This window comes from Pleurodeles waltl, chromosome 3_1, assembly GCF_031143425.1.
Source record: "Pleurodeles waltl isolate 20211129_DDA chromosome 3_1, aPleWal1.hap1.20221129, whole genome shotgun sequence".
NCBI classification, from domain to species: Eukaryota; Metazoa; Chordata; class Amphibia; order Caudata; family Salamandridae; genus Pleurodeles; species Pleurodeles waltl.
In genome coordinates this window covers 974,717,623-974,733,769 of record NC_090440.1, presented here as the reverse complement: position 1 = coordinate 974,733,769, position 16,147 = coordinate 974,717,623, and the positions used below count along the sequence as shown (strand labels likewise).

The window sequence follows — 16,147 nt, the reverse complement described above, 5'->3', positions numbered from 1 at the left end:
ATTGAATCTTCATCAGTTATAAGGCTTATGGACTGGTCCTCCTAAAAGTGTTGAAGCTGCTGAAACACAGAATTCTACAGTGTTCATAATACCTCACTCTTATTGGCACCAAATCCCACACCTAGCAGGTTCCATTTGGAGTTCTCCTATGGCTTTTGCAGTGTCAGGATATTTATTGATGTTTTCCAACACTGTGTCTACTGGAGGTTCGAAAAGGTGCTCACCATCAAAGGAGATACTAATTAGGTGTTATTGGAACTTCGGACGAAATCTAGAGACCCTCATCCATGCCTATCTATGGAGGATGGTGCTAGTATCGCCGTAGCTGGAGGCAATGTCAGCTGCCTCTAGCACACAGTAAATATTGGCTTTTTTGATCTTCCCATCCTAAACTAGGTCCCTGACATATCTGGAGTATGCCTCAGGGAAATGTTTGACTAGCTGCTCCATCCCCTTCCAATGGCATCTGTCATATCTTGAGAGAAGTCCAACACATTTGGCTGTACACTACCGTGTACAGTCATAGACATGTGGGAATACTCTTGCGAGCTGTGAGGACAAACAATGAGTATGGAGTTACATGACCCCTGATGTTAACAGGATCATCCGAGGATGGCTTGTACTTCTGCTCACTTCTGGGTGTCATAACTCTGACTTTAACCAGCTATTTTAATTTCTCTGCCATGCACCCAATCATACTCCTAGGGATCAGCCGGAATTGCACAGACCTTTCTATTATAGATAAGGTCCCAATTAAAAAAGTCCTCCTCTTCCACCATATGAAGCTTCACCATCATCAGCTGCTCCTTGAATGACATCATATAAGATGTCTCTGTCATTGGGTGGTGAAGCCTTCAATGATCATGTCGTTCTCAGGGTCAACATTAGTCCTGCAAAGGCTCTGCCCCATCATTTGGAGGAATTCTTTCAAAGTCGGAATCCTGTGGATTAAAATGGCTTTCATGATCAGAGTCAGTGTGCATGTGGGCTGAATTCTTTGGCACAGACGACCTCTGTCGCGATTGTGGTGGTGGGAGAATAAGGTTCAGTGGAGGCGGTGGAGCTGGGTAATGTGTTGCTACCCGTGTTTTTACAAATTAGGGTAAATTTAGAGCACCTCTGAAATAGCCTCCTCAAAGTGGAGTTTCCTCTTCATGAGAAGTGTAGGGTCTGTCTTGTATTGTAGTGGTCGAGCCAGAATCCTTCCATAGTTTGGGTGGATGTGAAGTTTCCATTGCCTGAAAGGTACCTTTCAAGGCTCCTCTGGATGCTCAACAGCTGGGCTTATGTTGCTCAACATTGACCCTGGAGTTGAAAGTTGTCTCGGAACCAGTTCTGAAGTCAACGTTGGAAGCATCTGAGGAGCTTGTTTCATGAATTGGTTCGCTTGACCTGTTCCAGACCGGCTTTCCCCTCCACAGTAAGTCCTCTTTGAGGTTTTTGGGTCCAAAGACCAACGCCGACTCAGTAGGGTTGTGACGCTGCATTTCATAATGCGCCAACCAGCGCTCTCTCCTACAGCGGATTGTTTTTTCATTTTTAAAGGCCTGCAGGTCGGACAGGTTGAGTCCTATTCTGAGGCAAGCAAAGTTTGCCTCAGAATAGGTCTAACTAAAGAAATTTAGAACTGCCCTCAGGGCGAAACTGGATGTGTCTATTCTCTATAACCCACTCCCCCACAAGTCGTTCTCATACGATCTGGCAATTACAGAATCCCTCTTTTCCTGGTAGAATTTGAAGAGGCATTGCTGAAAAATGAGTATTTCGATACTGTAGCTGACGATTCTGATCACTGGAGTCGACCTTAAGTGGATTGAAGCTCAGCAGTCCCGTTGGTCGAAGAGTATGTCCGAAACCAAAAGTAGAAAAAAAATCAATCTGAGGTAGGGGTCTTTGTCCTGGTATATTGTGGGTTTCGGGGAAGGATCACAAGCTAACTTGAAACTGAAACTTATATTTTGAAGAAAAACAACTTGCAAATATCTGCACCGAACACTAGAAGGCATGACTTTGTAGCTCATCTGATATACAACAGCTCCTGTAACAGACATACAATTTGTTATGCACTCCACAAGTGTAAGACATTTGTAGTACATATGCCAGGTCAAGTACCACTGTGGTGGTGCCTGTCCAACAGATCTACCAGTTCCTTATTTCCACCCTGGTCCCCGACCCTCTTACCTGTACATGCATACACAGGAGTCCGAAGAGCAGCAGTGCAGAGCTGTGCACAATGTACACAAAGAGCCTGGGGCTGTGAAACCCCACAGAGGCAGTCTCAGAGTCCTTAGCATCCCGGTTCCTCAGGAGTCCGAGTCTTGCACAGTACCACGGAAGAGCAGCCACGTATCCCCAAGCCGCACACACACTCAGAAGGATGACCGGCATTGCAAGCAGGAAGTTGGGGAGCTGCCTGGCATCAAAGTAGCGTAGGAATCCCACATTCCAGTACACATCCTGAATGTACGAATAGACTAAAGGGTACTTGTAGGCGCACCACCCTGGCAGGGTCCCGTTCACCTCAGCCATGCGGTATCCCCTATCAAGAGCGAGCTGAATCAGAGGTCTTGGAACTGCCTGTTCAGGGCCGGGGTCAGGCTCGCAAAAGGTCATGTAGGCGTAGTACTGAAACAGGGTGAAGGGCAGTACGATGACAAGGCATGAGAGCGCCGTGGAGACGGCAGCCCTGCACAGCAGCCTCAGTACCGAAGGGAGCCTGCCCAGGGACGGAGGTCCCACGCGAAGCACGGACACGATTTGCTTGCATTGTGAATAAATAATGAAGCCGGCATTGATTACCCCATTAGAGCGCACCCCAGTGGCCAGGGAAAAAAGCAGGCAGCTAAGCCAGCTCTCCCTTTTTTCCAGTTTCCACATGGCACTGAAGGTGAGGAAGGCGAAGAAGCTTTCGGAGTATGCAGCAGCCATGAAGACATTGGCAGGAGTGAGGGCGAAGAGCATGGCGGAGAGGAAGGCGGTTCGACGGCACTGAAGCACCACACAGCCGAGGCGGTAGAGAACGGCCGCAGCCAGGGAGGCGAGGAAACAGTTCAAAGACACAGCCACGAGGATCAGGCGACTGCGGAGGCACAGGAGGTCCTGGAGAGGCCACAGGAGCAACTGGGCAACCGCCCGTACGCTCAGTGGGTAGAGGGGAAAGAAGGCAAAGTTGTGTTCGAACAGGTACCCGTGTTCTGCAATGAAAAGGAAATGCTCCGCATCCCAGCGCGTGAAGCCGCCCAGAAGCCACTCCACCAGGTGATCGCCGAGGCCCGGCTCGCAAAGGCGCGGGGGGGAGAAGGCGTCTGCGGCGTGATCTGGGATGATGGCATTAAACAGCACCTGTGGAAGAGAGAATACATTGCATCAAGCTCAAGAGAGGAAGCATCCGCCCCCAGGGCCACAGAACAGCAATATGTTCAATGCTTTATCAGTCAGCACAAAGGACCCCAACACAGTAATTTAGCATTAATCTCGTGAAGGGGCACCTCCTAGTCCAATGAAATGTCAAAAGTCTCATGACAACCCGTCCCAGGGATAGAAATTACCCACTGCCCATTATCTTACTTCTAGTGTTCCAGTACAGGTATGTTTACTGCCCATGACGAGTGATTTCCCAGTGCTGCTGCAAATAGACTTGTCCACTCTCAATAAATCTACAGGCCTGATACAAAAAAACATCTACTGCTCCATGATGTTAACTCCCAGGACCTGCTGTAGAGTGGAATAGCCACTGTTACTTAATGTGTCACCCTGCTAGGCAAAACGAACGAGTTACTTACCTTCGGTAACGACTTTTCTGGTGGATACATTAGCTACCTGTGGATTCCTCACCTGATGAATACTCCCATGGCGCCAGCATTTGACGGAAATCTTCTTACTAGTCTCTGCACGTCGACGAGGACGTCACTCTAGCCCACGCGACGCCGTCTGACGTCATACAGGCAATAAGAAGTCCTCGCCGACGTGCCGATGACAGTACCAACATTTTTTACGTGCATGAGAATAATAATAATAACCCAATGCAATGAAAGAGCAAATCAACATCTCTTAATATTGTAAATCACACAACATTGCAATAAAATAGCTGTAGATTTAATATAACTTTTTTTTTTTTTTTTTTTTTTTTTTAAACAAATAAATATATTTATACATACGAATCATGTATATACCCAATATACATATAGATTTATATATAAATATACACATATATACAAATATCATACATGCAAAATGTATTGCAACTTTGAAGACCAAAAGGAGCACACTCAAGGATTGCTTGGAGAGACCAAAAAGGCAACGGGGAGGCGGGTGGGACCGTGAGGAATCCACAGGTAGCTAATGTATCCACCAGAAAAGTCGTTACCGAAGGTAAGTAACTCGTTCTTCTGATGGATACAACTACCTGTGGATTCCTCACCTGATGAATAGAGTCCCAAAGCAGTACCACGCCCGGCGGTGGGTGCCTAAATGGTCAAACCAAGAAATCCTGCAGCACTGACCGTGCAAAATGACCGTCCCTTCTGACCTCAGAGTCCAAACAGTAATGTTTCACAAAAGTGTGAAGGGACGACCAAGTTGCGGCCTTGCAGATGTCAACCACAGGAACACCCCTGGCCAAGGCCGAAGAGGCCGACTTAGCTCTGGTGGAGTGAGCTCTAATGCCCTCAGGCGGATCCTTCTTTGCCAAAGAGTAACAGATTTTAATGCAAAGAACAACCCACCTGGAGAGTGTTCTCTTGTGGACTGCCTTTCCTCTCCTCTTGCCCACGTATCCGACAAACAGCTGATCCTCCAGCCTGATATCCTTCATTCTGTCGATATAGAAGCTCAACGCCCTTTTTGGGTCCAGGCGATGTAGTCTTTCTTCCTCCTTTGAAGGATGAGGCGGAGGATAAAACGTGGACAAAGTGATTGTCTGAGCCAAATGGAAGGGTGAAACAACCTTCGGAAGGAAAGCAGCCTTGGTCCTCAACACCACCTTATCCCCATAAAACGTTATATAAGGGGGTTTAACCGATAAGGCCTGCAACTCACTCACTCTCCTTGCAGATGTTATAGCTACCAGGAATACTGTTTTAATAACCAAATATCTTAAGGGGCAAGAATGCATAGGCTCAAAAGGGGACCCCATAAGGAAAGTCAGGACCAAGGACAAATCCCATTGAGGCATAACGAATGGTTTTGGAGGATATTGATTCAGAAGACCTTTCAAGAATCTGAGAACAATAGGGGATTTAAATAACGATGGTTGGTCTGGAAGACAAATGAAGGCTGACAAGGCCGACAAATAACCCTTAATGGTAGCTACTGCACAACCTTTCTGCGCTAGAGACAGTGCAAAAGACAAAACATGTGACAGATGAGCATGTAAGGGATCAATCTGTCTCTCTCCACACCACATAACAAATTTAGACCACCTATTAGCGTAGATAGATTTAGTGGAGTGTCGCCTGGCCGCTAAGATAACATCCACTACATCAGGCGGGAGAGAGAAGGAACTCAGGTTGCCCCGTTCAATCTCCAAGCATGTAGGTGCAGACTCTGGAGGTTGGGGTGTAAAACCTGCCCCTGCGACTGCGAGAGGAGGTCTGCCCTGAGAGGGAGACGGAGCGGAGGGCACAGTGAGAGTTGGAGAAGGTCGGAGTACCATACCCTCCTTGGCCAATCCGGAGCTATTAAGATGACTTGGGCCCGGTCTTGGCGAATTTTCCTCAACACTCGAGGAATCAAGGGTATGGGGGGAAACGCGTAAAGCAACTGGTCGCACCAGGTTATCTGAAACGCGTCCCCCAACGCTCCCTGCATCGGATACTGGAGGCTGCAGAATAACGGGCAATGCGCGTTCTCCCGAGTGGCAAACAGATCTATCCGAGGAAACCCCCACATCTGGAAGATTAAACAGACTTGATCTGGATGGAGACGCCACTCGTGGTCTGCCGAGAATTGGCGACTGAGACTGTCCGCATGTACATTCAAGACCCCGGCCAGATGATTTGCCACCAAGCAAATCTGATGGTCCTTTGCCCAGGACCATAGCCGAAGAGCTTCTCTGCAGAGAAGGTACGACCCTACTCCTCCCTGTTTGTTTATGTACCACATCGTGGTAGTATTGTCCGTCAGGACCTGTACCGACTGACCACAAAGGGATGGGAGGAAGGCCTTGAGAGCCAAACGTACAGCCCGTAACTCCAACAGATTGATATGAAACACCTGTTCCTCTGGAGACCAAAGCCCTTTGATCTCCAGATCCCCCAGATGAGCTCCCCATCCTAGGGTGGAGGCATCCGTTATTACCGTGGCCACTGGTGGCGACTGCGCGAACGGCTTCCCCTGTGAAAGATTGTTGCCCGCAATCCACCACTTCAATTCCACAGCAGCATCTCTGGAGATCTTGACAGTACCTTCTAAATCTCCCTTGTGTTGAGACCACTGCCTTCGGAGGCACCACTGAAGAGCCCTCATGTGCCAGCGAGCATGCGTGACCAACAGAATGCAGGAGGCGAACAGACCGAGCAGACGAAGGACCTTGAGGACTGGAACTACCGCTCCATTTCGAAACATTGGAACCAATTCCTGAATATCTTGAATCCGCTGAGGCGGAGGAAAGGCTCGACTCAATGTTGTATCCAGTACTGCCCCTATGAACAGGAGGCGCTGAGAGGGCTCCAGGTGAGATTTGGGCACGTTCACCGAAAAGCCCAGGTCGAACAACAACTGGGTTGTTGACTGCAGATGATGCGACACAAGCTCCGGGGACTTGGCTTTGATCAACCAGTCGTCCAAGTAAGGGAATACTGCTATCCCCTTCCTTCTGAGCTCCGCCGCAACCACTGACATCACCTTTGTGAAGACTCGAGGTGCTGAAGTAAGACCAAACGGGAGGACCGCAAACTGATAGTGCTGCGACCCTACCACAAACCGGAGATACTTCCTGTGCGACTTGAGTATCGGGACATGAAAGTAAGCATCCTGCAAGTCGACAGACACCATCCAATCTTCCTTGTTCAACGCCAAAAGCACCTGTGCTAGGGTCAGCATCTTGAACTTTTCCTGTTTGAGGAACCAATTCAAGATCCTCAGATCCAGGATTGGTCTCAACTGACCATCCTTTTTGGGAATCAGGAAGTATCTTGAGTAACAACCTCGACCCTTTTCCTGCTCTGGGACCAACTCTACCGCGCCCTTTGAAAGGAGGACTTGAACCTCCTGTTCTAGCAACAGGAGGTGTTCTTCTGAACAATAAGATGGGCGGGGCGGGATGAGGGGCGGGAACTCCCGAAAGGGAAGGGCGTAGCCTTTTCCCACAATGCCGAGAACCCAATTGTCCGTTGTGATAGACTTCCACTTGTGGAGAAAACGCTGTAATCTTCCCCCTACAGGAGAGGAGTGAGTGGGAAACGGTGGAAGCCTAAGGCTGCTTCCCCTGCTGCACCCCTCCAGAGGACGAGGAAGAGGCAGAGTGCTGTTGAGAGGCTCCTCTGGTACGGACCCCACCCCTCCCCCTCCCTCTAAATGACCTATAGGGGAGGGAAGAGGCGGGTTGCTGGAACCTCCCCCGAAAGGAAGAGGAATAAGAGCCACGCCCAAATCCCCGAAACCTCCTGAAAATTCTAGAAGAGGCAGAGGAAGAAGGAGCTTGCAGTCCTAACGATTTGGCTGTGGCTCTGCTCTCCTTAAATCGTTCCAAGGCTGAATCTGCCTTGGCTCCAAACAGTCTGTCCCCATCAAACGGGAGGTCCAGCAGGGTCGACTGCACATCCGCAGAGAACCCTGAGTTTCGGAGCCAGGCCTGTCTTCTTGCCACCACAGCCGTGCCCATCGCCCTGGCCACCGAGTCGGTCGTGTCCAGCCCAGACTGGATAATCTGGGTCGCGGCAGCCTGGGCGTCCGAGACCACATCCAAAAGACCCTGGGGAAGCTCCGTGAATGAAGACGAAATATCATCCATCAGCGCATGGATGTACCTCCCCAGAATGCACGTGGCGTTGGTGGCCTTCAACGCCAAACTGCATGACGAAAATATTTTCTTGGACTGCGCATCCAGTTTCTTGGAGTCTCTGTCTCCAGGCACCGTCGGGAAGGAACCAGGCGCTGACTTTGAGGAACAGGAGGCTTGCACCACCAAGCTCTCCGGCGTAGGGTGTCTAGAGAGAAAGCCAGGGTCAGATGGTGCAGCTCGATACCTCCTGGCCACAGCCCTATGAACGGCCGAGGAAGACACCGGCTTCTTCCACACCTCCAACACCGGATCCAGCAAAGCCTCATTAAATGGCAAGAGAGGCTCAGCTGCAGCAGAGGCCGGATGCAATACCTCTGTCAGCAAATTCTGCTTTGCCTCTGCCACCGGCAAAGGCAGGTCCAAAAAGCTCGCTGCCTTCCTCACCACAGCATGAAAGGAAGCCGCCTCCTCCGTATATTCCCCTGGAGATGAAAGGTCCCACTCAGGGGAAGTGTCCAGCCCACTGGCTGTATCCAGACCATGCAGTCCGTCTCCAGAGTCCTCAATCTCTCCCTCCTCTAGGACTCGCTGGTACTCTTGCTCTTCTAAAAGACGGAGAGCACGCCTCCTCGAATGAAGTCTCTCCTCGATACGCGGAGTCGACATGGCCTCCGCCGACGTCGAAGAACGGCGCCGATCTCCAGAAGCATCTGACGCCGCGTCCGGCGCCACAGGCAGCTTCGGCGCCGAGGCAGGAGCCGGAGGACGAGGTCTTGGAGCCGATGGACCAACCGGAGTCACAGGGCAAAATCCTGACTTCGACGGAGGGGCAACCTCCGGGGCCGAAACATCCGAAGCCACCGGAGCGGCCACCGACGCCGGCACCGGCGCCGAGCCCACATTCCCAAAAGGGAGAAAGGGCATAAAGGGTGCCGGCCGAAGAGGCGCAGGATCACCCAACGAAAAGGCCAAGGGCCCCGAAGGACCAGCCGGAGCAGCTCCTGGAGCCATCTGCTGAAAGATGGTATACATCGCATTAAGAAACGCGGTACTATCGGCTCCAGGAGTGGGAAAAGCCGGATACTGGGGTGCCTGGATCGAGGGCGACCCCGACGCCGGCCTCGACGTCTGCGACGCCGGAGAAAACACAAGAGGCTGCACCACCTCAATCACTGACGCCTGACCAGGTGAAGTCGGTGACGCCGGAGAGGGCAACGGCGTCGATGGATGCGGCGTGACCGTGGGGCTGACCTCCCAAGTCCTCCGACGCCGAGCCGAAGGTGACCTCGAACGAGACTCCTTGCTGGAGTGACGTCGTGAGTCTCTACGGCGCCGGGAGTCTCGATGACGCCGGTGAGACCTTGGCGAAGAAGACTTCTTATGATGTTTCTCCTTCTTCTTTGACTTTGCCATGAATAACTTGGCCTCGCGCTCTTTGAGGGCCTTCGGATTCATGTGTTGACATGAATCGCAAGTCGAGACGTCGTGGTCGGAGCTCAAACACCATAGACAGTCGGATTGAGGATCTGTAACTGACATCTTGCCCCCACACTCTCGACAGGGCTTGAAACCCGACTTCCTCTGAGACATTGTTACCGCAGAGAAGACTACGCAGCAGACAATACACTGTAACCACGAAGGTAACAGTAACTCCCTCGAAGATAACCGTTTCGAATGCACGGAAAAAAGGGAACTGTCATCGGCACGTCGGCGAGGACTTCTTATTGCCTGTATGACGTCAGACGGCGTCGCGTGGGCTAGAGTGACGTCCTCGTCGACGTGCAGAGACTAGTAAGAAGATTTCCGTCAAATGCTGGCGCCATGGGAGTATTCATCAGGTGAGGAATCCACAGGTAGTTGTATCCATCAGAAATGTCTAATATACACACAGTGCCATGGTACAGCAAACAATTAATGTTCTTGTGATTATCCATCAATTACCCACCAAGTAGATCCAGAACACTGAACAGTCCATTCCTCCATCACTAGTCCTCTCCCACAGTCTACTTAAAAAAAAGGGCTACTTCCGGAGGCAATATGGCAACTGGGAGCAACGCAGAGGAGCTGCTCTCTGACGCTGCGGAGAGCCTGTTTTGGTGCTGCTCACTCTTGTCAGAAATAATAATGAAATAAGTTTGACACCATCAGGCCCGACGTAACCGTGAGTATTGTCATATTCTCCAAAATCAAAGAGACACGCGGACAAATAACCCAGTCCCCAAAGGGGTACTATCACGATCAGGGGAAAGAGTTTCTACCTATTTGAGTGTCTTAATTAAAAAGGGCGCAAACCCTCAACCACCAACCTGGGTGTTATGATTCATTCTCAGGTTGCACCTGATCCGGACTCAGATGCTAATAGTATGGATGGAGTCCTTCATCCTGGAGCTTTGTGGAGATCTTTTTTCTTGCTGCACACAAATGATAGTGGGATCCACAAAAGACAGTTAAAATACCTGTAGGTGACTTGGGCTAGCTTAATTCCAGTTAGCCATGGAACAAAAAACAAAAATAGTGACTTGTAGAGGGATTGTAGATTCCCTCTGGTTAACATGTTTCAGTCGTATGTTATAAGCCTCATGGAAGGTCTGCTGCTTTTTTTAATGACCTGGATCTGTATCTTCTATAATTGTGTCCCACTTGCTCCTAATTTCATCCTGATGAGCTACTAAGTGTAAGGCACAGACACACGCGCACACACACACCCTCTCTACATACATACATTCTATATACTTGCTTTTTGTTGTGTGATCACTCATGGTTGATAACCTGCAACAAGATGCCAAATGGTATACAGAACACAACACAGTAAGTAGAATTGCCACTTATAAAGGTTCATATCATACACTGTGGTCAAAAGGGAGGATTAATGCTAGCATCACCCCACTGCAAACACATGCATATGCCATTTCCCCGATAAAAATGTCACATGTGTAACAAACTTACAAAAAGCGCACCCAGAAGTCTGTCACTTCCACCCGCCTGTTCTTATCCAACTGTGATTGGAAAGGTATCCCATAGAGTGAATGTCGCGGAAGCCCTCTGTAGTTAAACACTGTGAGATAAAGTATAGATTTTTATATTCACAGTTATCAGAGACATGGTGGTGACTAAGACTGCTTTATGTTAACTAAAGGTAAGCCCGCTCACTCATTTCATCAAGAGTGGTTGGTTACACATAGGCTGACCTATACGCTCATACCAGTCCGGAGACAAGACATTGTTGCATAGGCCTGTATTTATCATACACGCCTCTAAATGTGCACATAACACACGATATGACGCACACAAAGGTGTAAACACATGACATGGATCATGTGATTTGTAACTGAGCATCAAGTCGGGCGTGTATTTTGTAAGTTAATATGGGTGGGTTGTAGCCTGTTGTTGGATTTTAGACTTTACAAATAAGGCAGAAATAATCCTGATGCATGCATATAATGGACAGTCAGACAGATGCTGTGTCAGTCCAAGCGAGGTAAAGGATTGTGACAAAGTATTGTCACAAGAGCAGTGTGATAAATACCATATTTGGGGATGACAGGGTAGCTATTGAGATCAGAGAATAAATAAATGTGTATCTGAGTCTCAAAAATCTAATAGCTAGTTTGGAATCAAAATATATTTAAATACTAAAAAAGATCTCCACAAAAAGCTCTAGGAGGACGGAGGCCATCCTCACTACCTGCAGTTCAGTCTGGACTAAAAGCAACCCAATGAAGGGACATATCACCTAGTTAGGTGGGCGAGGATTAGCATCCAATTTAATTAACACACTCAGGTAGAAACTGTTTCCTCTAATCAGGGTAGCAGCCCTTTCGGTCTTCTTGATTTTGTAGTGTAGTATGGGAGGTCACACTTAGGACAGCGCTTTCCTTTGCTTTAGCATTTCTTGACCACGGAACTCAGTCAGTGATTTTGTGAAGCCTTTCTTCTGCATGGGACTACTTCGGTGTCTGGGATGCCTGGGAATTGATGCGATGAAACTCCTTTCGTGAGGTCTGAAAAGGAGGCAAGCGGCTACCTTCAGAACAATTAGTGGAAGGGCAGCATTGACACGTTGACTTTCATGCATTCACCAACTGCTCACACCATAGAAATCACATTGACTTTGGCTCCCTCCTTCCAATCTCTACACCTGGTACAATGTGCTTGTGCCTGGCCTTACCTCATCTGCACTTTTTCCAACTCAACACCTGGGTACCTGGGAGCAGTGTATGTGGGCATGGCAGAAAACTTGGTGGCTAGGCAAAAGGACTTAAACTCTAGGGTTCCAGGCTGGTAAAGAGGCATGTCTCGCTCAAGCGGAAGGCAGCACTGAGACTTTATTTCATAAGACTAGAAGCTCAGAAGACATGAGACATATTTAACCATATCTTTCAACATTTAACCAGATATTGATTTGAATTAAGTACCTTTAGTAGCTGGCTGAGTCTATTCTTTTTTTTCTGAAAAACCTTTTTTGTTTTTTTGAGGGTTTATCAAAAACACCAACCAAACCCAGCACATAGACACTAATTACAGTACATCGAAACCGTGGCGGTCACAGTACAATTTCGCACAATGTGTCATACAAATAAACTTTACAACAAGGATTAAGCACTCCCCCCTGGGTCTCAGCATGGTATAGTCTCAAAGGAGCATATCTCACCGTCCACAGACCACAGCCTGGACTTGTTCAATATGTATCCGGCCCAGTCCATCTAAATTTTATAGTGCTTTTGTGGGCATCCCCAGGCCTGGTACACTAGGCCCTCCAAGCCCATACAGTAGTCTATGCCTTTTGACCACTCGTCCAGGGAGGGGGGTCTCTGCGGTCTTCCATGCTTCTGAAATACCCCACTTTGCTATTAGCAGCCGTAGCCAGTACAGCGTTCTCATATATATGCTACCCCCACTTCATCCACAATGTGCAGGAAAATCATGACCAGGCAACTCCAGAAAACATGTAGTAAATCCCATGTGGCATCGATGCAGCTGAGCCTATTCTTAATCCCCTCTTTTTGCTTCTGGGTCAAGTTGAGAGGAGAAAGGAGGAGAAAAGTTTAGAACAGAATATCATGATGGGTGCCAAATCTACTCACAAATCTGCAGGGTTCAGGTGCCTTCTCCCTACTAAATTGAGTGGTACCTATGCAAACAACACAGGTCTGTTAAGGGGTTGGTAATTCATAAAAACTGTAAACCACTTCAGGAGGAATTTCAAAGGTATGATGTAAATCAATGAAGGTGACCTAGAACAACCCTCACTTCAACCAGATATCACCTATCACAAAGAATTATTCTCCTTTCCTGATCTCACTTCCCCCTGAAGTTTCAAGGTTGCAGAAATCGTTGTTGACAGTATTAAGCCACCAGACATAAATTAATCAAATGAAAGGGAAGTTCAATTTCAAGAATCTAAGGAAGTAGGAGAGAACAAGGTTCCGGAAGTATTTGGGAAAAGTGGCTGACAACACATGGAGTTGGATGATCCAGGCAAATGAACCCAGCTGCCTGACCAATCCCTTGTAATTATGAGCACACAGATGCCCATAAATCAGAACTTGAACTCACTGGGAGCCCAGAGTGGAAGCACTGGTTTTGAAAGACTGACAACTTAGCACAAAATAGAGATATTCCGTGGCAGTCAAAATCCAGACTGGTTGTGTGGTGACAAAAAGATGATGGCCAGGGTGAGTGACTAGGGAAGTTTCAGATCAGCACTCCGCCAGAAGAACAGGACTAGCGCGCACCAGAGGTGGGCTGACCCTTACTTCTGCGCCCCTCAGCTTCCCAAAGAGTGTGTTAAAAGGTCCAAGAACAGAGGAGGTAATAGTGGAGGACCCCGAGATGGGCAAGAATGGGATGGGATCTGCTCATGCACTGGGCTGAGACATGAGTAGAATGGGCCTGACGTGTCCCTGGAGAACGGTGAAGAGAAACAGTGGAGACTTTGGAGACTTCCCATCCAGCTCCTTAACGAACCTGCTGCGAGAGTGTGAGAGTCAGGAGCGGTGAAGGGAATGGAGGAGGAGCCTGGGTCAGGTGGAGATGGGATGCCCCAGCATCGTGCCGAGACCCAGACTGTGTGGCACTAGTGCAGCCGAAGGTCTGGGGGTCCCCTTCTGCCTATGAACGAAACCTGCTTGTATAGATGAGGAAGGCAGAAGCATTTGTGGAGGAACCTGGGCTGTGCAGGACATAAGAGGGCATCCACTCTTCCTTCACCGCCCTGAAACTCAGACCAAGTGGAACTAGCATGGCCGGGGGGACCATGGAGAGGGTTACTGGAAGTCTGTGGAAATCCCTCCCGCCATGAGGATGCTTCAATTCCTGCACCACAAAGAAACACCCTGCTGCGGGGAAGACCCCTGAAAAGATGGAGCAGGTAGATGAAACCCTTTGCAGCTACAGGAAAACCACAGAGGAGGACTGGCACTGAAGTAAACGCAGGGCCCAGAGGAGATTCTGGTGAGATATTGTGGGACAGTGTCAGAGGACCCATGTTTAGTATACTGAATGAAAACTGTAGGCAATAAGAGCTAAAGCACGCCCATGACTTGAAAACAATACCCAGGACTGTTGCAGAAAACGGAGTGCAGGAGGTTCCTGAAAGTGCAGGTGAGACAACCAATGGAAAAAGAGAGACAGGCCTCAATAAAAGCATGTTTATAATTGTTTAAAGTACTACGTAAGTGGGGGCCAACTGCACTCTTATGCATGCAGACATGAGCAGAACGAAGACACATAATGAGCACAATCCCAAAAGGGGCCATAGATCACACAAACCAGACACACAATGCTAATAAAGGGAACATACGAAGGCACCACAGATGAGCTGAATGTGGAACCACAAGACAAGCTGGAAAAAATCCTAGAGCCCATATCTGCCTCTAGGAAAGGTCATAGGAGCTAAAACGGTGCCCTAATGATTGATGTGACAATTCTTTGTGACAGCACAGTTAAACGAACAGTCGAAACCATAAGTGAGATTCATCACCCCACCTCCATGGACAGCCACTGGAAACTAAGTAACATAACTAACAGAAAGGGTAAGAGATTCACAACTAATCCGAGGGCCTGACACAAAATATTCATGTGGTAAGCTTGCCATGGGGACGGATATGCTGGCCTTTGTGGAAAACTGGCTGAGTTCAGAGTGGCCTCTCAAGGGTTCTCCAAACTCATTACATTAGAGAAAGCCCTCATGGTCCCAGCACAACACCCGTCTCCAGATCAGCCACTCAGGTGGTGGTGGGCCACCTGCCTCATCATCAAGATGAAGACTAGTAAGGCCTGGACTGCAGGACAGTGGAGAATAATATATCACTCTTCCCCGACTATACAGCAGCAGTTCAAAACAAAAAGGTGTCAGTTATTGAAGTTAAGGAAAGCCCGAGAGAGACCGGGGAGGTACATAAGGTACAAGTTGTTCCTTGCCATTTTGAAGGTAATGGTTGACTGCAAGACTTTCTTTAATGATCCACCGGAAACATGAGGTTTGCTGGAGAAGCACGTGGCAGCAAAATACATTGGCACCTGGTCTCAGTAGCAACCTCTCTAGAAACAGACAGAGGAAACAATCAAACCAAACAGCAGGTAGAAAAGCAAAAAGTGGCATCAGTGGAAGAAGCCAATGCATTCAAGAATGTGTGGGGCTCTAATCAAGCATGAGATGGGACCTCCAATACAGCAGACTCGGGCCCCGAATTATCCTTAGAAGAAAACTCTGAACTAACCATGTGAACATCTAGAATGGCAGATGATTTGCAAGTTACTTAAAGAGCATGGTGCAGTGGGCAACAAAGTCCCCTATCAGCACATTTAGTGGATGTTGTTCAATGGCCTTGATATTTCTCAGCACAAACATTATTTGCCATCAAAACAGGAAGATGAGGGTGGGCTGGCCTGGGAACATGGCATATAGAGAAGACACACCCCTATTAGACTCTTCCCAATCATTGGTCTAAGGTAGTGGTCTAAGGAAGCATAGTTTAATGTTAATTGGGTGGAGGGTCATTGGATATCTATCCTGGGAAGTGGGTGTTAAACATTCAAGGTGGGATAATCACAGCTGCTCGCCAGCAAGCATGATTATTAAAAGAAAAAACTAGATACTATGAGCAGGAGGATACGTTGTGAGATGAGCCACCTGGAACCAATCTGTACGGAAGACAGCTCATCTGGCATAACATTTACTGATATAATGAGGTAATGAACCCT

General features: G+C 48.5%; 1 protein-coding gene across 3 annotated transcripts in view; it reads right to left on the bottom strand.

The window, feature by feature from the left end:
• PIGV (phosphatidylinositol glycan anchor biosynthesis class V) overlaps positions 1-16,147 on the bottom strand; it is a 110,534-nt gene that overhangs the window by 19,867 nt on the left and 74,520 nt on the right. For all 3 annotated transcript variants that reach the window (XM_069224052.1, XM_069224051.1, XM_069224053.1), the window contains one exon: positions 2,182-3,342. In XM_069224052.1, coding sequence (XP_069080153.1) covers positions 2,182-3,342 — 1,161 coding nt within the window. The remainder of the gene's footprint in view (positions 1-2,181; positions 3,343-16,147) is intronic.